The 20,658-nt window shown below is 53.3% G+C and overlaps 1 protein-coding gene across 2 annotated transcripts; it reads left to right on the plus strand.

The window, feature by feature from the left end:
- Positions 1–4,273: 4,273 nt before the first annotated feature.
- JDP2 (Jun dimerization protein 2) lies at positions 4,274–18,845 on the plus strand. 2 transcript variants are annotated; one of them, XM_015865210.3, is made up of 4 exons: positions 4,274–4,602; positions 13,994–14,217; positions 17,157–17,261; positions 17,789–18,845. In XM_015865210.3, exons 2-4 carry the CDS (start codon positions 14,017–14,019, stop codon positions 17,972–17,974), a joined length of 492 nt encoding a protein of 163 aa, XP_015720696.1. In that variant the 5' UTR covers positions 4,274–4,602; positions 13,994–14,016; the 3' UTR covers positions 17,975–18,845. The 2 variants fall into 2 exon arrangements, with proteins under 2 accessions (XP_015720696.1, XP_085405334.1); XM_085549208.1 differs by lacking the exon at positions 13,994–14,217 and having other exon boundaries at positions 4,286–4,602.
- Positions 18,846–20,658: the final 1,813 nt, after the last annotated feature.

Genomic DNA, 20,658 nt, shown 5'->3' on the forward strand with positions numbered 1-20,658 from the left:
TTCAAGTGCAGTACTGGAATCAGGGGCAGAGGGGCAGAGGACTGTGAGGTAGGGTCATCAGGAGGAGAAAGGAAGAGGGCTGCCTCTCCGATCCTTGCTGTATTGAGCTCGTTTGTTTATCACCAATTTTATCCTTTCTGCAGTGAGTAACTGACTGAGGCTCCTTGTGCTGCACCATTAATCTGTGGCTTTCCATTAACAGGCAGGTGCTTGTACCCGGGGGACCACCGTGCTGACTGCCAGCGATTCCTGGCATTGGGTACTACGGGAGTTAAGCAGCCAGGCTGGAGTGTGCAAACAAACAGTCAGGCCTGTGCTAACAACCCTGCTTTGTGCTGGTGGGAAGCACAGGCTCCAACTTCTTCCGATTTCTCACCTGTCCAGACTGGTACAGAGAGAAAATGCCTCTTGGAACTGCACAGAAAACCACACCTATTTACAGTGGATTCCCCAGGGCCCTCCTGTGGGGTATTAACCCTTTAGCCCCAGGTCCAGAGCCTGCAAACGCTTCCTTTGGCAAAGCAAATCTCCCTGCTGTCCCTGGGGAAGATGGCCCCCCTCTGCTGCAGACACATCCAGTGCCCCTCTGTTCCCTGCAGCAGGGCACTGCTTTTCTTCCCTCCTTATCTGCTCAGTTCTCTCTGTCCTTCGGGCAGCTGTGTGTGGGGTTCTGTCGGTGGGCGCCAGGCTTTCCAAAGCAGCTTCCTCCCCCAGAACACAGAATTTCTCTGCAGTGTTTGGGTTGGAGCTGTGATCACCCTCTGTGTTGTTCTCAGACCCCACCGCGTTTCCCTGAGATACTGGCTCATCCCTCCCCTTCGAAATACCCTCGTTCTTCTTCCTGCTCTCTCTGTTTGCTTTCCTTCTTTTCCCTGGTTTCTGAGTTCTCTCGGAAGGAATCCCGTGCTCCGGCCTCCTTGGGCTGCAGTGTTGTGTTGTTGTTTTTCCTTTCGTCGCTATGGGCAGGGATTTCAGATACCGAGCCAAGGAGAGGAGGGAAGAAGGGAGGCAGAGGAGGAAGGAGGGAACATGGGGGGAGGGACAGAGAAAGTCAGGAAAGTGAGAAAGTGAAGTGTGCAGGGAGCGGGGTAAAAAAGCCATGGTGAAGGAATAAAGTGGGGAAGGAGGAGAGAGAGCGTTGTGGAAAGGAAGACTTTGGGGTAAATATAAAGGAGAGCTTTTCCATTGTCCCTCTTTATTAATAACACCACTGCAGCAGGCAGCAGTCTCCAGAGGAAGGCAGGGAACCTCACCGTCTGCTTAGGGTGCGAGGTGGGAGAAATTATTCAAGGCAAAGAGGTACCATTCAGACAATGAGCATCCAGCCCCAGAGCAGTCAGACAGGAAAGATGGCAGCAGGGAACATGGGAGGTGAGAACTTGGTGGGTAAGGAGAGAATGTAAAACACAAAAACATACTAAAACTCATTCTTTAAATGTGATGGAAGTAGGAAGCCAGGAGAGGGCTGACAGATTGACTGAGAACATGGAGGAAAGTAGGGCAGCTAAGGAAGGTAAGGGTGCTGCAAAGAAGCCAAATAGTTCCTAAACCAAAAACCAAGATAACTCCCTACCAGTGCAGCTCTGGGTACAGATGAGGCACCCTTAGGCCATGGAAGTTATTAAAGGAAACGTGGATGTGTCAGAGAACAGCATTCCCCTGATCAGGCAGCAGCGCGTCAGGAACAGCGACTGACAGAGACCAGCAGCTGTGTGCAAAAATAGAGGAGGGCAGAGCTGCAGCGAGCTGCAGATACACGTCTTATTTCAGTCCCAGGTACATTGCTGGAATAGCCATTCAGGCTCTGCACGTCCCCTCTGCACACCCACCTGCTCAGCTGCATAGCAGAGAGATCTGCAGCTCGCTTTCCTCTGCAAAGAGAATTGTGCTCCTGGAGCTGCTAGGAGTTATGCAGTGCTTCCTGCTGTAGGATCTGTGGCAAAGTATGGGATTGAAACAAGTTGTGAGTGGGCTATTTCAAAGCCATTTCTTATCGAGGGAGCTGTGCTGGCACCACCGAAATGTGACAAGGGAGTGAAGACCAAAAACCCCAAAGGCTCCAAGTGGTTCATGTCTGGGAACCATGCAGGAGTGGTTTTATAGCAGGATGAGAGCTGACCCAGATGGTATTGTATTGCCACTCAGTGAGCCTGGGATGCACCTTTATTGGGAATACTCTGTGTGCTTCTCATCACCCCTGCTGGGAAAAACAGTGGAGATAAAGGCAGATGCATCCTATATACTTTAAAGTCTAAGCCAGAGCCTAACCAACAAAGATAAGAAGGAAATTCCTCTCTGATAACTTATCCCACAGCTGCCCAACATAAAGACTACTTAGCCAAAAGGCTTCAGCACTGTCAGGGACAAGCTCATAGGCGGCAGTTGCCAGACCTGGTATCTGCTCAGTGCTCTATATAGGCGAACAGCCGGAGAACAGTCAGCCCAGTCTGCAGCCCAGACCCAGCTGCTTTCCCCCACACTTCCCTGCTGTGACAACACTCCACGGGCTGTAGGAGAGGATGGAGTTTGTATTTTTGCTCCCCATGCACAATGACTGGAAGTTACTTAAAAAGATATACATAAAATCAGCTAGAAATTAGGTAGGGTTAGATGATGGGAAGAGCTAAACTAGAGCTGAGGCCAGTGGGGATGGTGCAGCATGCAGACAGAGGTGGCTGAAGGGCAGTGGCTGCCGAACTCAGGTCACTGCCACCCTCTGCTGTGCCATTTGTCCTGTTTGTGCTGTAGGTGGGTGCTGGAGTGTGAAGGCTGAAACCTGGTTGTGTCCTTCAGCGGATGGTTCCCTCACTGCCCATCAGGTTTGCGTATGATCCCCGTGCTGAAGGCAAAGGAAAGGATTAGGAACAAGGGGCGCAGAGCTATGAGGATGTGGGGGATTTAGGTCGGTGGGTGATGTGAGAAACTCTGCTCCTTCTCCAATGTTACCTGCTAAAACTGGGGGGGGCAAGGAGCCAGCCTTAGGAATGGGATCAGGCAGAGCTCCTGCGCAGCTCTCCCAAGGGCTGAGAGCAGCTCTCTTGCAGTGGAACTCCTGAGCTTGTGCAGCTCTGTTTTGCCATAGAGTTCACTGTGTCCCTGATAACTTCTTTGTCCCCATGTAGCACTGCTGGGCTGTGTTCCCACATCCAGGAGCCTTCACCTTCCACACATTTCATTTGGGACAAAACCATGCGGATTGTCCCTTTGCTCTGAGGAGGAGGAGGAGGCCATCCTGCAGGCAGGGGGTACTGACAGCTTTTTGCACTTTGTGCCATGGACCCTTTCCCCAGCTCCTGTGGCTCCCTTGCAGGTGCTGCTGTTCCCATGTGCTTCATTTATCTCTGTGGCAGTGGTGGAGCTGAGCAGCCCCAGTCGGGCGGCTGTGCTTGCCCAGCGCTCCATATCCCTCAGCAAGCACTCTGCTCGTCTGGGGCTCTTCTGTTCACTTTTACCCACTGAAACCGCAAATTCTCAATGAATTCCTATGCCCAAATGAAACTATATCTGGAAAGCAAACATGTTTTGTGTTTACATGAGGCAAAACCCATAAGCGGCAGTGAGAGCGAGGAGAATTCCCGTGTGAGATGAGAGCTGGACCTGTCCTGCGCTGTGCAGTTCTGTCCCCTGCTCAGACCCAACTGCACCACCCGGTTTGCTGTTCCCGGGGCACAGATGGAGGGACTGGGATGTGCTGATGGAGGGGGGACTGTCAGTGATGGGCAGAGTGATCGTGCCCAGAAAGGAGCTCTGTGGGAACTGAATGGGAGCGATGATCGATGAGCCCGGAGCAGGAAGACGGAGCTGCTCTGGGAGAGCATCGATACGGGTGCATTCAGTTCCTGCAGCGGGTCTGCAGGGCTCTGCGTGATCCGTGCTTCCCCAGCAGCCTGGCAGGTGCAGGTGAGGGAGGGCCGGCGGTGAGAGAAAGAGGAAGGAAGCGATTGGCATCCATGCAAATGAGTTATCGGGAAGGCCCCGGTCCCACGGCTGCTCCCCCGTCCCCACCTGACATCCGCCTGCAGCGCCAGCGGCCCCCGGGATGTGCCGGTGCCGGGGGCCCGAAGCAGCGGTGCCGTGAGCCGCGGGCCCTTCTGCTTCTCCCCGGCTCGCCTCCATCCCGGCCGAGGCTCGGGGCGGCCGGCTCAGCGCACAGCGGCGCGCACCGGGCCGGAGCACAGCGCGGGGCAGGAGGCGGCGGGGCAGGGGGTGCCGGTACCGCCGGCTGGTCCCACCCCTGCGCGCCGCTCCCCGCCCCGCGGCCCCGCTCCCCCGCCCGCCCTCCCTGACGTGTGGCGCTGGCAGCCCAGCCGGTTCCGCATTCCCGACCCCTCCCCGCAGCCCGGGGCCGCTATATAACCGGGGCTGATGCAACCCACCCCGCCGCCCGCCACAGCCTGCGGGAGGCGCGCACCGGGGCGGCGGGGGGCGGCGGCGGGACGAGGCGCCCCGGCTGCGGCGGCCGGCACCGGGACCGACACCGGCGGCGGGCGGGGCCCGGGGGTCGGGGCAGCGCCGGGCGGCGGCGGGGCTGAGCCTGCAGCCCGCGCCCGTCCCCTGCGGCCGAGCCCCGCGGGCACCCCGGCGGCCCGCTCCCCGTGCACGGTGGGTGCGGGCGCGGCGCGGGCGGGGGGTCGCCGGGCGGGCCGGGGTGGCGGCGGGGGGCGGCGGAGCCCGGGGGCGGCCCGCGGGCGGGGTGGAGGCACGGCACGGCACGGCAGGGCCGGCGGCGCTGCGGGGATCCACCCTCCCCCCGGGTGCGGGTCGGAGCGGAGCCGCCGTCCACCCCCCACGTCGGCCCGTCCGGGTCGTGCGTGGGGACTGGCTTCGGGAAGGGGCAGAGCTCCCGCGGGGGCGGCGAGGAGCAGCACCCGGGGCCGGTGGGTGCCGCACCGCGCTGCGCTCCACCTGCCGCAGGTGGGGCTCCGCGCTGCCCCGGTGCCGTGCGGACAGCGCGCCCGGCTCGGGCCCGGGGAAGGAGTGGGGCCCTGCGAGCCCCTGCGCTCCGTGCCGTCTGCTGTAGTGCTCAGGCGTGGAGTTGAATGGAAGTCGCTTTCTTTCGCTCCGGGAGGCATTTCTCTTTTTCCATACTGCGGAAATAGGTTTGAGAGCAAATCGGGGAAAAGGAGAAATACCAAGAGAGCAAGAGCCCCATTATGTTTCCATTTTCCTTTAATGAAGGCCCTGTGGAGGTGTATTTGAAAACACAGGGTCTCCTATGCCTTCAAGGAGGGTGAGAACACAGTGCTGGCTGCTTCCAGGGCCATATGCAGCGTATGGTGGCCAATGAAATGGGGCCTGGCTCGTTCTGTTGCTTGTCTTGGCAGCCAGCTTCATGGCTTGTGTTACCAGCCCTGGAACACAACCACTGCCAAACCGTGTGTGTGTGTGTGTGTGTGTGTGTTTGGACTCGGAGCTCAGCAGAAACAAAAATCCAGCAGCTCAGACAGATTTTTTTTTTAGCTAGTTTTGAGGCGACTTGTGTGAAGAACTCTATGTGGAAGCCATTGCCGGAGCTGCAGTGGGATCTGGCTGGTCAGTGCTTTTGGGGGACACCTGGGAATGCTGGATGTTGGAGTTCACATCCTCAGCGTGACTCCTGGTGATTCAAAAATGAGGAGAGCTGTCTGTGTGGGGGTGAGTGTGTGGGTGGGAGCTGCTGTCCAAGGCATCCCTGTGTCAGCCGGTGGCTGGCTGTCAGCTCCTCAGGTCCCTGGGATGTAATGAGGTCGGCCGGGCGCTAACTGCAGGTTGATGTTCTGCTCCTCACCGTGGATGCTTCTCCCTCCTCTGTACAGCTGAGCGTGACCTTCCCTACAGGATGCAGCAGCCTCTGCACTGTGCTGCTGTCTGTGGAGGAGCAGATCTTCCCTCTGCTCCCTGTGCCCTCCATTGCTGCACTGTACCCTGTTTTGCTGTTCTGAGCGGTGCTGAGCATCTGCTATGTGCTTTTTCACTATGGTGACATTTGCTGCTTCAGCTGCGTGGCCTGGGCCAGGTACTTGGCAGCATGCAGCGCTGCGAGTGTGTGAGGCTCTTAGAAGCTCTTCTCCCTAAGGAGGCTGTGCAGCAGGGCAGGGAAAGCTGTGGTTTGTAGCATCCTGCAAGTGTCCCGCAGTGCGAACCCAGTATGGGGCAGGCACAGCAGGCCTGGTGCTGTCTGTCTGGGCTGCTTGCATGGATTGCTGTGTTGCACTGACTGCCCAGAAACCAGCCCAGCACTGCAGGCTGTTTGCTGTGCAGTTGGAGCTGCAGATCTGTGTGATCCTCCTGCTGAGCAGGGCTACTGCATCGAGCTGTAGCTGAGTGACCAGCATACAGCTGGCCATGTCAGCATTCTGAACATGGCTTTTTGGGGCTTGTAGCCCTCCTTGTCCCCTGAGGTTGGAGTTCTGTGCCTGAGGAAAGTCGTCTCTTTGCGAAGATTCCAATCCTGCCCATACGCGGCTATGGAATGCCTTGGGGGATGTCAACACATCTGCTGTTCACCTCTGTCTGAGCTGCAGCCTGGCTCAGGTCAGCGTGTTCCCTCATCCCTAATTCCATTTCAACTGCTCTAAGCAGGAATAGGACAGCTTTCACCTTCCTGCTCTGTACTGCCCACCAGTGTGCAGTGTGGTGCTGTGAATGTTGGCCACAAATGTCTGCTCCAAAGACAGGTAATTAATTGCAATAGCTGCAAGGAGCCATGCTGCGCTAGGTGCTGTGCAACCTCCTGCTGCTACAGGTTGCTCCAAGTCAATCACTGCATTGCAGTGGTGGGGGTATAGCATCCTGCTGATCCATAGCTTTTTACTACCCTGAGAAGGGATGGAGTGAAATGCTGGGAAAGGAGGAGGACAACTGATTTCTCCACTCATAATGGGAATAAGTCACTGCATCAGACAGGTGTGGGACCCGGTGGTGTGATGCAGCTGGAGGGGCTGCAGCATGACAGGAGACTGTGTGTACCAGGCTGCCCCTGGGTGTGGTGCAAGGAGATGGGTGCCCCCCTGATGGAGGAGAGCAGGGAGGCAGCAAGGTCTGTGCTGCTGTCAGAAAGCTTTCACAGCCTTCTGACTGGGAATGTCTCAGGTGTTCACGCTGCCATCTGAGTGCAGCTCTGTGTTCAGAGCTGAGCCAGGCCGTTCCCACTCAAGAAATGGGTTTAGAATTCCACCTCCTGAGGATGTGCCCTTCAAAGCTCCTTCCTCTCCTTAGCACTGAGGCCCTGCAGTCTGCTTGCAGCAGCTCAGTAGTCTTGGATGAGGTGTTATGCAGTAGGGTATTCACAGACCCTGCAGTACTCTGCCTGCTCCGAAGGGTTAGCCATGGGAGGGAGCAATGGGATGGGCAGCTGGAGGTGTCTGAAAGGGGCATAGGTGCTGCTTTGGCCTTGCATACCCAGGGCTGGGTTGCAGGAGCTGTCTGTCCCTTGGAGATGGAAGTGAAGCATGGTGTCAGTACGGCATTACAGTGCCTGGAGCACAGAAGTGGCATGCTAAGCTGGTAAGCCATACTGTTGCTGTGCCTCGAACTGGTGTTCAGGAAAGGGGGAAATGCTTTGGATGCTGTGTAACACTCATTAATCCTGTAGCCTTGCTGAGAGGGGGCAGGCACAGTGCAACCCAATGGGTGTCTCTGCAGTGCTTTTGGGACACTGCAGGTGTCGGGTTCCTCTGCATCACTGGGTTCAGCAGACGAGTGAATGAATGCACGGTGATGGTTAAGACCCTGCTTGCAAGCAGTAGTACACGGGCAGCTGAGAGGGCGGGTTATAACCAAAGGGCTTTGCTGCTGTTGTTTTGATGGTTGGCAAACAACCTTGATACTGATCAGCGTGGCCTTTGACACTGGAAGTTATTGCTCTTAAAAAGTACAGACGAGGAGAAGCCAGGCAGTGCTGTACCACAGGTCACCCCACAGCCTACGTCAAACCAGGCGTGCTGTGCAGATCCCAGTTCCCTGGGGAAGGGAGCACTTTGCGTTCTACACAACAGAATAAAAAAGAGGCTGCAAACTCCTGGCACTGGGAATGTGAGGTAGTGGGTTTCTGCCTTTGGCTCCGTGGTGCTTCATGCTAGGTGCTGAACCTTGAAGTGAAAGTGTTTCTGGGCTCCAGTGACCCTCAGCCCCCTGCAGCCTCCCCTGCCAGATGTGCCTAGATGAGGAGAAGCAAGTGAGCCTGCTTCAGAGCGAGCGATAGCAAATTGCTCTGCCTTTGTTTAGAAAGTTGCATTCTTGAGGCATGAGAAGTTGGGCATGTCAGGAAAGGGCTTTCATATAAATCATCCTCCTGCCAATGAGAAGGAACTGGAAGGATGCAACGTACATACAGACTGAGCAAACTTTATGGCCTGGAGCAGAAATGGTACAAATTGACATTAAAGCCATGATACATTCTGCAGGCCAAATGTTGCTTCTCATGGATGGCAATATTGCCTCGGTTCTCCAGAGCAGAGTTCTTGCCTGTTGGCCATGAGCAGGTGAAGGGATGATTGCTGTGACGTAGATGCTCCAAGGCTGTATGTACAAGCGGTAATAGGATGGGAAGTGCTGATGTACTGATGAAGAGATCAAAGATGCTTGTGTGGTGGCTGGCAGACTCTGGCAGGTCTCCTGTGCATGGCAGCTGCTGGGCAGTGGCAGACACCCAGGTGGAGCCTGGCTAGAAGCAGTGGGCAGGCAGCAGGGAGGGCTGGCAGGGCAGGCTTGGCCTTATTGCTGAGCTTTTTGTTGTGGGCAGAAGAAGAACCATGGTGGTATTTGCTGCGTGGCAAAAGCCCAGGTTGGCAGTGTTATGTGCTGGACTGGACATAGGAAGGGATCCTGGTTCAGCCCTGCAGATGTCAGAGTGCAGTACAGCTTCTGTTGGAAGAAACCGTGACTTACAGCCAGCATCTTAACAAGAGGCTGGAAATCAGATTGTAAATAGCTCCCACCATCACTGAGGAAGCTGTCAGCACTGCTAAGACAGCAATAGCAATCAAAATTGAAGTGTGGCTGTCAGGACCTGCTTTGTGATGTTGTGGTCCTTTCTGCACGATGACGCAACAGTCACAGCGGGTTTGTAGAGGAGCAAGCAGCACACCTGGGTGAGTGAGGGTGCATAGGGCGGACATGGGGAACAGTGGGTACAAATTAAGGCTGCTTCTGTACAGGGAAATGAATGTATGACTTTTGCACAGGTGGCCATTCCTGCGCCAGGTTTAGTCTGTGGGTAAGAATAGCACTGAGGAGGTGGCAGAGGAGCACGAATGTAGGGTAGCACGCGGAGTACAGCCCTCAGGGAACTGGGTTTGCGTGGATTGTGCCTACGCTCATCAGATTTATGCTGTAACTGCTGTGCTAATATCAGCTCCTTTAAAAAACAACAAAAATATTATTATTGTTATTTTTTTACCTTCAGAGTTACTAAAAAAAAGCAGCAAAATCAGCATAGAGAAAAAGAACACAAAACCCTCAAGTAAATGAGGACTTGAACTGTAGGAAAAGAACAGGAGTGGATGCAGGGACATTGTCACTGAAATGCTGAGCAGAGGTGTGGGACAGCAGCAGCTCAGTGAAATGCCAAAGGTCAGACCCCGTTACAGCACTTGCTGTGACAGGGAGCATAGGAGCAGAGCTGAAGCAGTACAAGCTGAATGTTGAGCCATGGAATCATGTGCTGCCCAGATCTGTGCTGTAAGATCAGTTGTTGAAGCGAGCACTGAATGACACAAGCTGCTCATCATTAGGCTGGAATTCTAAGAAAGCCTCCTCTGTCTCATCATTGACTGTGGAGCATCTTGAGATGCTATGGCACAATAATAAATAGCACTGGTGCAGAACGTGCAGCTCCAGTGAATGTGAACTTGAGCAGCTGGCATCGTGCGGATTGCAGTGTCAGATGTAAGACTACACATGTTCTCTTTCCCCTTGCTGCTCTGCTGTGGGCTTTATCATGTGCAAGTGCATAGCTGATGCAATGCAGGAATTATGTGGTTCAGCAGTGGGACACCAGTAAGCTTGGTGTCACTGATGGCACAACTTCTCTCTCGTGTGAGGACACACTGAAGGGTTGCTTGGTATGGAGAATAACGTTGGTGTTAATGATAATTGATGAGAAGAACAGATCTAGTAAGAATCCCAGCTAAAGAAGTGTTAGAAAGTGGAGGAGTACAGAAGTGAGTTGGTTCTTGTTCCTTAGAAATAACAAACACTGCAAGGAAATATCCAGAGAGGAATTATAGCCTGGCAGTGTACCAGCTGTATTCCTCACGTTCAGCAAAGTCTGGTTATTGAAAAACTACAGCTTGAAGGTCAAACTCAGATCCTGAACTGTTCTTTCTGCTCTAATTTGTGAGTGGGGTAGAAATATGCTGGAGCTATAGGCAGGCTTGGCAGCATCTCCCAGAGCAAGGCCTCAGTTACCGAGTGTTAAATAAAACAACGTACTTTGGCGTTCTTAACATGATTGAAGTATAACTCCTTACCTCCAGTGTTATCCAGAAAAGGTAGAAATATCTGATACTTGGGTTGGAACAAAGCAGTTGATGGAGAGAATCCCTTCAATCAGCAGTGAGAGGCAGTGCCTGGGTTTGGGAGCATCAAGGGCTGGGCTGGTTTAGTTCTCGCTGCCCCCTGCTCTGCAGAGAGATGGCATCTCTCCCCATTCCTGTATTCTGTGGTTGCAGCCCTGCTGGGAATGATTTACATTCCTCTCCGAGGTCTAACTTGACTCTTGGCACTTCTCAGTGTGCTCCTGAGCTTTCTGACTCTTAAGCAGAATCTCACTTGGAGGAGTCATTTTCTTTTTCCTCACTTAGTTCTCAGCTCATTCTGATATGCAGGTTTGTGTTCTTCCAGGTGGCTACTAATGCTTTGGTTTGAACAACTTCAGGCTTGCTTTACACAGATGTGCATGCAATGGTGCCTTGCCAATACAGTAACTGGGTCTGGGATAAGTTTTTAGTGTCAGGTAGGTACTGGGCCAGCTCCTTCACTCAGACTGTCTCAAGGCACGTTAAGACACCAGATCAGAGGCTGAGGGAAAATGTGGTGGGTGAGATAAAATGCAATATTTTCCACAGTCATTATCCAACCCATAAGTTATAGTCACCATGAATTCTGTGTAGCAGAGGACCTTCACAGTCCAGCCCAGCGTGTAGGTGTAGTTGGCTGTGCGTCGTGATGCAAAGCAATTAATTAAATCCGGCCCCCCAAGTCCAGATTGAATTTAAACATCCAGCTCTGGACTCAAGCCAGGTCTCAGCCTGAAACATGTGAAAAGGCGGACCAAGGCCTCAGATGAATGTGAGCTAGAGCAGCTCATGCAGTATTTACAGAAGGTGAGCTTTGAAATTCATATACTTCTGCCACTGATTTCTTTTGGTTTTGTTATGCCTAAACTGTTGAAGTCGGGGGTGGATGAGAGAGATAGATGACAGGGATTTAGGCACAGATCTCCTTGCCTTTGGTTGCACACAGCCTAGTGCAGGATGATGCCTTCATTCTGGATGCCTTTAGCTACACATGGGTCTGAAAGGCAGGCAGGGAGGTGGCCGCAGCTTGTAGCATTTTGAGCAGTTGTGTCCTGCTCTGTGCAATGCAGCCACTGCAAATGTGGAATTGCAGCTGTCTGCTTGAGAGGCTGTTGCAGAAGAATGAATGCTTTGTATTGTTTTAGGGCTCTACAATCTCAGTGAGCTGACATGTGGTCTTTTCTGAGGTCAAGTGTCACAACCAGGTATTTTCTCTTTCGCTTTTACGGCCAAATGGGCAGGAATCTTTTTCTCAGGTAGTATTGCTTTCCTCCAGAAGTTACTCGTCTCCTGTCTCTCCCACCTGCTCCTTGTCAGGCTGACATGTCCCTGTGCAGATGACTTCCCCAGCCCATCATTCTCCCTGCATACCAGCACTGCTCTTTCTCATCGCCCCTGACGGATGACCAGGGGAGCAGAGGGCTTGCTTCCCACTCTCTGCATGCCACTGCTTCTGTATGGTAACACTGTTGCTGCATTTGCTTCCTACGCTGATTATCAAGTCCTGTTGATTCTCTCTGCTGCCTGCTGAGCACACTTTTCAGGACAGCTTGTACTGACACCTGGATCTCCTTGGTGGCAGGATAGAACATATGACAGCTCACAGCATATAGCAGAAGCACTCTCTGATGTAAATCCCTTGCTCTGTCACACCAGGATGGCTTGTGTGGCACCCATGCTAGGAGCTGTGAAGCTTTCATTTGCTTCTGTGCTCTGGACTAACCTGTACAATTGGCTTTCCTTCCCATTCATTCCTCATCTCCTGTTCCTTGACATTAACAAATACACCAAATAAACTCCTGGGCAGGAAGACGTGCCAGTGCCAAGAAATCTGTAACATCTCCGTTTCTGGTGATTAACACTTCAGCTTGTTCCTGCTGACCCTGCTCTAGCAGGGGTTAGACTAGGTGACCCCAGAGGTTCCTTCTTCCTCACCTGTTCTGTGCTCAGTGATCCATCACTCATGTCTCACATGCAGCTTTGCAAGGGATTGTGGCCTGGTGGCAATACAGGTCTGTCACCCAGAATGGCCATTGTGGAGCAACTGTGGTAGCTGGCCTGGCACAGTGTGTGCCTGCATAGCACTTGCCCCTTGCCTGCTCTCCTAGAGGCCGAAAGCAGATGCTTCAGAAAGAGCTGGTTGAGTGCATACTACTCTGTGACTTAATGCATCTCCTGACTCTGGCAGTCTGTGCTGTCAGAGCTTCCTTCACTTTCCACAGATACTTGTTGAATCCTGTGTTGTTGCTGGCCCCAAGTGGTGGCTCTATGGGGTCTTAGTTCCACTTGTTAGCCAGTTCCTCTGTCTTCACAGCTCTCCAGGAGCTGAGTCTGCAATTCCTCTGTTTCCTGGTGCAGGCAGGATAGTGTTGCTGCCCCAAGGCTCCCCGTGTGTGTTGGGATCGGTTTAGCTTGACAGAGCAGCACAGGAACACGTTGATGTGTGGTTGTGTTGAGGGTTTGGGAGAAGAATGCTTGCTGAGTGGACAGAAGTGACTCTGCATGTTGTAAGTGGGTCACTTGAGAGTGTCCCACGCCTGTTACGCAAGCAGAGATGTACTTATGCTGTAGCCGACAGCCACCTGCTCCCTTTGCTTTTTGGCTGGTACTGCAGCTCCAGCTCTGCAGGCTTCTCATTTTAGGTCTAATTTTATTTCTTCATCTCTTAGCAGTCATTCTTCACATTTCCTGGTAACCCGCTTTCTTCTGCCTATCAATGACTTGCCAAAGCTTGTCCCAGTCCTATTCTCACCCAAGCTGTACGTTTTTTATTTTCTGATAGAAGAAGCTTTTTGCACGTTGCTCCATTTCCCCTCCCTTCCAGCCTTTGTCTCCTTGTGTTTGTGCTGGGAGATGTTTGCTCAGTAGCAGGCTTTTCTCTCAGCAGCTTTTCATTGTTCTGCCCTTGATCGCAGTGTGCCGTGCCCCTAGTCAGCAGGCTCAGCCTGTCCAAGGCACATTGCGGTCCTCATAGTGCCATTTGCTTCTTATCTACTACCTGCTCATTCACCAGCATTCAGTAAAGGACAAACCACAATCTTTTCTAGAGAAAGCTTTGGCAAAACCAATAGTCTGTGAGGCCACATCACTGTTTATCCTGTAAGTCACTGCAGCCAATCTCCCTTCTAGTTTAAAGCCATTCCTCTTTGTCCTGTTGCTATCAGACCATGTAAAAAGTTGGTCTTCTTTCTGCTTTTAAGCTCCCTGCTCTTCTCCAGGCTGAACAAGTGCAGATCCCTGACCCTTTCCTCACAAGAGAGGTGCTCCAGCCTTCTGGGCATTCTCATGGCCTCCTCTGGAACACTCCAACAGGTCCACCTCTTTCTTGTGCAGGGGCCCCAGACCTGGATGCAGTACTCCAAATAGGGCCTCACGAGGGTAGAGCAGAGGGGGACAATCATCCCCTTAGCCCTGCTGCCACCCAGAATAGAATGGAATTCTGTGCCGTGCTGTGAGCCAGCAGTAACGGGCCATATGTCCTGCTCTCTCTCCAGCCTGCGGAGCTGCTGCCCCTGCTATGATGCCCGGGCAGATTCCCGACCCGTCCCTGACGGCCGGTGCACTGCCAGGGCTGGGCCCCTTGACAGGACTGCCTGGCACCACCCTGACAGCCGAGGAGCTGAAATACGCCGACATCCGCAACATTGGGGCCATGATCTCACCACTCCACTTCCTGGAGGTGAAGCTCGGGAAGAGACCCCAGCCTGTGAAAAGCGAGGTGAGTCCAAAGGCTGCTATCAGAGGGCTTGTGTGGTGCTTTCCTCCCATCTCTGATGGACGTGAGCCCTTGGTGCTGCACAGCATCTTCCTTGTGTTCTTGGCTCGTGTTTTAGCTGGCTCCTCACTGCTGTTGAGAGTTTGCATCTCCCACTGCCTGCAAACAGAAATCCCTCAGTTTGAGGCCCCAGTTTGCTACTCTTTTTGCAGCTTTTGATCTGCAATAGCTAGAGAATCCCTGCAGCTGGCTGGGAACATGCTGGCACTGGAAAAGGATGTGGTCAGGATGCAGCTGCAGGCCTGATACCTATAGCAAAGCAGCACTTGTAGTAAAGCTCTGCCAGCATGGATGTCACGCACCAAACAGTGGGTGCAATATTCACATGGCTGTATGTTCTGTGGAACAGAGAAAGTCTTTAGGCTGTGTGCTGCCCTCCCAGGGCACAGCTCCTTTCCTCTGGAGCACCTCAGACCTGGTCCTGCAGCAGCTGCTTGCTCTCAGTGCCTGTGGGGATGGGTATGCGGTCCCACCAGCTCTGCATAACAGGAGCAGGGTAGCTCTGCCCCACTGTAAGCACTTAATGTGCTCTAAGCTGCTTGCTCAGACACTGCTTGGAGGAAAGACAAGGCGGAATCCACAGACAGCCCCTGGACTGCCACCCTTCCCTGCAGCCTCCTCCTCCCCTACGTGGCCTGTGGAGCCAAGGAGTTGAGAATGGCAAATGGAGCGTCCCTGGCATGGGCTTTGCAGCAAAAGCCTGGAAGAGCTGAAGCAGTGGCTGCTTATTCCATGAGTAGCCAAGAAGCAACCCACGCATAGTTTTGCAATGAAGCCTGCAGCTGCTTTCCTATTGCAGGGAGTGGGAGCCCAAGTAGCTTGGGCACCAGCATGCCCTGCTCTGTGCAGGAAGGACAGGCAGCTTTTTCTTCTGTGCTGTGGGCAGCAGCATCCCCTGGCATGGGGTGTCTGTCTGTGGCAGGGCGTACAGAGCTTACCCAGTGGGTGCTGGGCACTGGTGTAGGGGAGGTGGGGAGCTTTGCTGAGCAGCCTGTTCTCTTCTTGGGACAGCTAGGAAAAGGTGCTGCCAGGCTCCTCTGCCTCCAGAACCCACACAGGATGTGCCCCCTGGACCAGAGGCAGCAGTTCTGCCTCTCACACTGATCCCAGCCTCTGTCCTGGATGCTGCTGGCCGGAGCAATTCAGGAGGCAACCCAAAACCTCCTACCAACAGGGCTCACCTGCAGATTGATTGCTACAGCATGTTATTGTTATGGGGGGTGATGCTCCATCATCTTCCCTTGTGCTACTTACTGAGCTGAGTCCTAGCACCAGGGTCACATCACCATTTGAGATGAAACAGAGGTGGAAAGGAAGAAGGCTGCTTTCTTGAACTCACAGGACCAAACCTGTGGGCAACAAAAAGGGGAGCCAAGAGTTCAAGTTCTGCTATCTGAGTGGAGCTCACCTCCTTGTAGGCCCTAAAGGATGTGGCTCTTTGCTGTGCTTTGTGAGGTAATGGGTAAGCTGAAGGGGACAGGGGAGAGTCAGCAGACCGCTATTGAACAGAGCAGCTGGGTATGGAGACATGGTAGGCATTTCCAGAGAGACAGTGAGGGCTGCACTGTTACTGTTCCCCCAGGGCATGGAGTTAGGGCCTTCCTGGTCATTTCTTCAGTGCCAGCACTGGCCTTTGGGGCATCAGTGCAGATCCCCCCTGGTTTTCCTAAGTGTAGTGCACAATACCTCATGCACTGCTGTGGCAGTGGAGTGATTGCAGTCTGATGCTGTGGGAACTCTGTGTGGTTTGTGCTTTCATGTCACGTTGAGATATTCTGATTAGTGGGACTAGGCCTACAGGAATGTTAGCAGCTTGCCTGGCTTGGATGATGGCCCTCACAGCCTTCATTTCCTGCAGGCACCACCAGTATATCTTTGTCTGGGACACTTTGGTGGCCCTCACTTTCACCACCACTTTGCGGCCTCTGTACTGGAGATCTACAGCTCCATTTGAGGTCCCTAAGCCCAAGAGTGAGCAATTAGACTGCTCAAATGGTGTGTGCTGAGAAAGGCTCCTTTGGGAGATACCTTCTAATCACACTCACCTGGGGAGTGCTAAAGAAAGGAGGAGGCTGCCTTGACAAACAGGAGCTGCCCTTAAAGAACATGCAAGTAGGCTGTGGATGTGACTGTAAACTAAAGGTTTCTGCTGCTATATCTGAAGAGAGTATGCTGTGGGATGTCAATTGCTAGGAATGAGGCAGTGCGGTCTGAAATCTCAAATTTCAAAGTCCCAGGCCAAATGTGCGTGATTATTGTCTGTGGGCCTTAATGACAAGAGGGTCTTTTTTTCTGCTATATCTGTGTCCCAAAGCACCACGAGATGCTGAATTTGCAGGACTTTTTGGCACTTCAAGTTTTCTTGAGAAGGAGCTGGTTTGAGTCCTTAAGTGTAAGCATGCCATAGGCCACTTTCACAGGCTTTCTAGTAAAAATCCATAAGTATTTTGATTACGCGTTTTTGATTACGGGTTTTCAACTCATAGGGTTTATTAGCGTGGTCTGTGTGGCTTGAATCAGATAACACTGAGCAACTGAATCGTGGCAGGCAGTGCTGCTGTGTCTTGCTTCCTTAGCAGGGATACAGCACTGAGGATGCAGCACTGGAAGTGCAATGAAAGTGGGCAACAAACAGGCTCAGCTGGGAAGCTCCAGGTGACCCTGCATCCTGCCTGTAACTGTGATGCTTTGAAAACTTAGAATGGTACTTCTAGATGTCTATATGTGACAAGCTATGCTGTTCTGGCAGCAATGTGCTTGATTCCTGGTGAGGACGGGATCATGTTGCTGGTGGGAGCAGTGTCAGGGCTTCTAGGGGCTCCCAGCTTCCTTCCATGCCCCCTCCTTGATGATCTGACCTGGACTTCTGCATCTCATTGCAGCTTGATGAGGAAGAGGAAAGGAGGAAAAGGCGCCGAGAGAAAAACAAAGTGGCAGCAGCGCGATGTCGTAACAAGAAGAAGGAGAGGACGGAGTTCCTGCAGCGGGTGGGTGCCTTGACCTGGAGGTGGGCTTCGGGCTCTGATATCTCCCTGTATCTGTGCTGGAGCAGGAGCTCTGTGTGAGCGTGGCACAGGACGGGCTGGATGCCCGCTGGCCCCCTGCCCGAATTCCAGGAGGTTTCCTCATTCAGAGGCCAGGTGCCCTCTGGTGGTGGCCTCGAGACAAAAAGCCCTTCTAGCGCCTTGCAGGTCCTTGCAGACAGAGAGGCGAACCTTTTAACATTTGAAAATGCAGGTTTGTTTCCCAGCATCCTCCCAACCTGTGGAAAGCAGCCAGGCACAGGACTGCTGTAGCGCAGCAGAGCCCTGTCTGAGGATATAGCTCTATTTCCTTAACCTGACACAAGTAATGGACTGGATAGGAGCTGCCTGAAGAAGTTTGATGTCTTGGCATGTCTTCAGGCTGCTCCTTAGCCACAAGGGCCAAGTAGCAGCGGTTTGTTGGCCAAGTATTTCTCTTTGCACCTTGTCCTTGTGGAGCATCACATGTGGTTGTGTTTCTGCCATGTTAGGAGTCTGAGCGCCTGGAGCTCATGAACGCTGAACTGAAGGCCCAGATAGAAGAGCTGAAACAAGAGAGGCAGCAGCTGATCCTGATGCTGAACCGGCACCGTCCCACCTGCATCGTACGGACAGACAGCGTCAAGACGCCCGAGAGTGAAGCCAACCCGCTGCTGGAGCAGCTGGAGAAGAAGTGAAGGTGTGGCACTGGAGGAGGAGACCAGTGCAGGGTCTTCCAGGGACTCTAATGTATGTACCGTATGAAGAACTGCGCACCGAGGCCTGGTGCATCCAGGACCCAGTGGGCTTCCTTGGGAACTATGGACCAAAAACATTTGGGGACAGAGAATATTGGGAATCTGTCAACCGTCTTACTCCGTGGCTGAGCCCAGGAGCAGGGCTGGTGGCGTGGGTGAGGGCGACCTCCGTGTGATACCTCATCACGGCCCTTCAGCCTGTTTGAGGCCCTGGGGACCCACGGCGCACAGAGGAGGAGGAGGTGGGAGCAGACCTCCCACTCGTCCCTCTTCCCCACAGCCCTCAGCGTGCCCGTGGGGCGCAGGGACCGTGTCCTGCCGGAGCCATCCCCACATGCTGCCGCCGCTCCTGGCGCACACCCGGCACGGAGCCCAGCCGCAGAACCACAGACACTTGACGCGCCCCATGCGGTGACAGGCCCGTCGGGGCCCGGTGGCGCAGGCGCCCCACACAAGCACACTCTCAGTATAATGTTTACAGCCCAGCTGTCCGTGTCGGCCGTGCTTTTGAATGCACATTTTTACACTTTTTTTTTTTTTTTAAAAGATATTTTTTACAAAGTTTTTATACAGCGATCTCTATATGGATTTATATAATCACTAGACGTGATCCCATAGAAATGTATGTTACGATGGTCTGTTTGTTACAAACGCATATGCCGCAGTTATCTCCATTGCGTTACCTGTCTGGCAGCGGGCTCCTTCTTCCCAGCCCAGCAGCCCTCTGCAGTGCTGCCACTGCCACCTCCATCCATGTATGTCCTTCATAATACTCAGTTCTGTATCTCCCAGTAAATGTTACCTTTATGTACTTCGCGCTCCTGTGCTCTGTCTGGGTCGGGCCGTGGTGGGCTCTGGATGGAGCTCAGCCCCAGGACGGCAGCCATGGGGTTTCCGACTGTGCCGGCCTTGTGGGAGGCTGATCCCAGAGCTGTTTTGGTGTTAGCTGTATTGAGGGCAGTCATCTGGGGAAGCCAGGAACATCACAGGTGGGTCTGGCAGCTGTTAGTCGAGCAGGATGTGCAGGATAGAAAATAATCAGCAAGGTGGCACTCAGGTGCTGGGATAAAAAGGCTCACTGGGACTGCAGGAATCGGTATCCTGAGGTGTACAACCAATACCTGTCACTTTATAGGTGTGTTTCTGAGCCTTACGTACAAAGGCAGTGGGAAGGCACCTTGCTGTGGGCAGGGAGGGCTTCATCTCATGTGTGGAACACCACCAAGTGCTGGCGTCCTGCATGGTGTCTCAGAGGAGCCATGGCGAACCCTATCTTCTCCCAGCTCCTTTACCAGTGTGGATGAGGAGTCTTTGATGCAAACTGTGAGCTCTGGTACAGGTGCACATTTCAGTTAGTAATGCTGAAGTACTGCTGGGGAGAGGATAAGTTTGTCCTGTATATGGTAAGAGCACAGGAGGATAAGTTCACCCTGAATGTGGTAAGAGCATAGGAGGTGGCCTTTTCTGAGCATAAATTCTTCTCTAGTGCACATTTATTTCTCTGCAGTCTCCTTTTTCACCTCCAACAATGTCTAATATTAGTCCCTTCCCTGTTTCTCCCTGGATTTCCCCTCCCTTTCTATAACTGCTGTCTCTGGGACCTCCCAGAATGCTGTCAGCTGCCTTATTTGGTGTAAGGTATGTTGGATCTGGTACAGGCAGTTTTTGCCACAGGAGGATTTGCTGGCCGAGGTATGCTTCGAAGGACGTGCAAGGAAGAGATCTGGAACAAAGCTGGTGAAGGAAGGCAGTGTGTGGCCTGGCTCCCACTGCAGCTGGATGGCTCTGCTCTGTGCTTCGTTCTGCCCTGCAGCAGTGGCTGAGGCCTGACCCTATTCTCACAATGAGCCAATGTTGGCATTTCTGAGGAATGCAATGGCTCTCACTGAGCTGCTCTGAAAGAGGCTGCAGAGCATTTTCTAGGCCTGCTTCTCTCTTCAGGACTTTATTTTCCCCTGCAGAGCATTAAAGGTAATTAATTTCCAGGCTCTTCCATGTATCAGTTTCCTCTTTCCTGGTGAGAGCAAGCTGCCTGTGGGACATCAGATGGCCCAACCACAGCCATTGCACGCTTCTTGCTCACCTGGACACCTTCATGCTCATCCTTATGTTCAGGGGCTGTGTGATTCCCACCCACCCATCAGCCTGGGCACTGCTATGAGTGCAGGTGACGGGTGGCCCTTCTCCAGCCAACAGCCACGCTGCACTGAAACTTCTGATATGAAAACAGCTGTCTTGAAAGAGGAATACAAGATTTGCTTGAAACCAGGCACACTGGCAGCAGACAGCAAAGGCAGCAGCAGCAGAGTGGTGGATCTGTGCTGGTTTAATGTGCAGCGCCTCCTCCCAGGGCTCAGGCAGAAGCATTTTGAGCCCCAGCGGTGCCAAGACAGGATGTGCCTGTTTCCTGCATGTCTTCAGAACAGCCTTTTGCTGCACTCTGGTCAGTGCTACGGAGATTACCCCTCAGTTTAAGGCATTGTTTTTCCAGGGCACTTAGTTGGACTGCAGCCCAGTGGTGTGTTACAGTGCTATCTCTTGGGCATGTGCAGCAGCAGGAGCATGTTTCAGGTGTGAGCCCACCAGGCCTGTAGCGTTACATCTGAGTACAGCTCTCATTCAGC

This window comes from Coturnix japonica, chromosome 5 (genome assembly GCF_054131305.1).
Source record: "Coturnix japonica strain WE chromosome 5, WE-NBRP24, whole genome shotgun sequence".
In the NCBI taxonomy this organism is placed as follows: domain Eukaryota; kingdom Metazoa; phylum Chordata; class Aves; order Galliformes; family Phasianidae; genus Coturnix; species Coturnix japonica.

Bases quoted from the DNA above. Each gene is read 5' to 3' on its own strand.
- JDP2 (XM_085549208.1), top strand. From the start codon at position 4,366: ATGCAACCCACCCCGCCGCCCGCCACAGCCTGCGGGAGGCGCGCACCG. The intron at 4,603-17,156 runs GTGGGTGCGGGC...ATCTCATTGCAG, and splicing joins CGGCCCGCTCCCCGTGCACG to CTTGATGAGGAAGAGGAAAG. The intron at 17,262-17,788 runs GTGGGTGCCTTG...CTGCCATGTTAG, and splicing joins GGACGGAGTTCCTGCAGCGG to GAGTCTGAGCGCCTGGAGCT.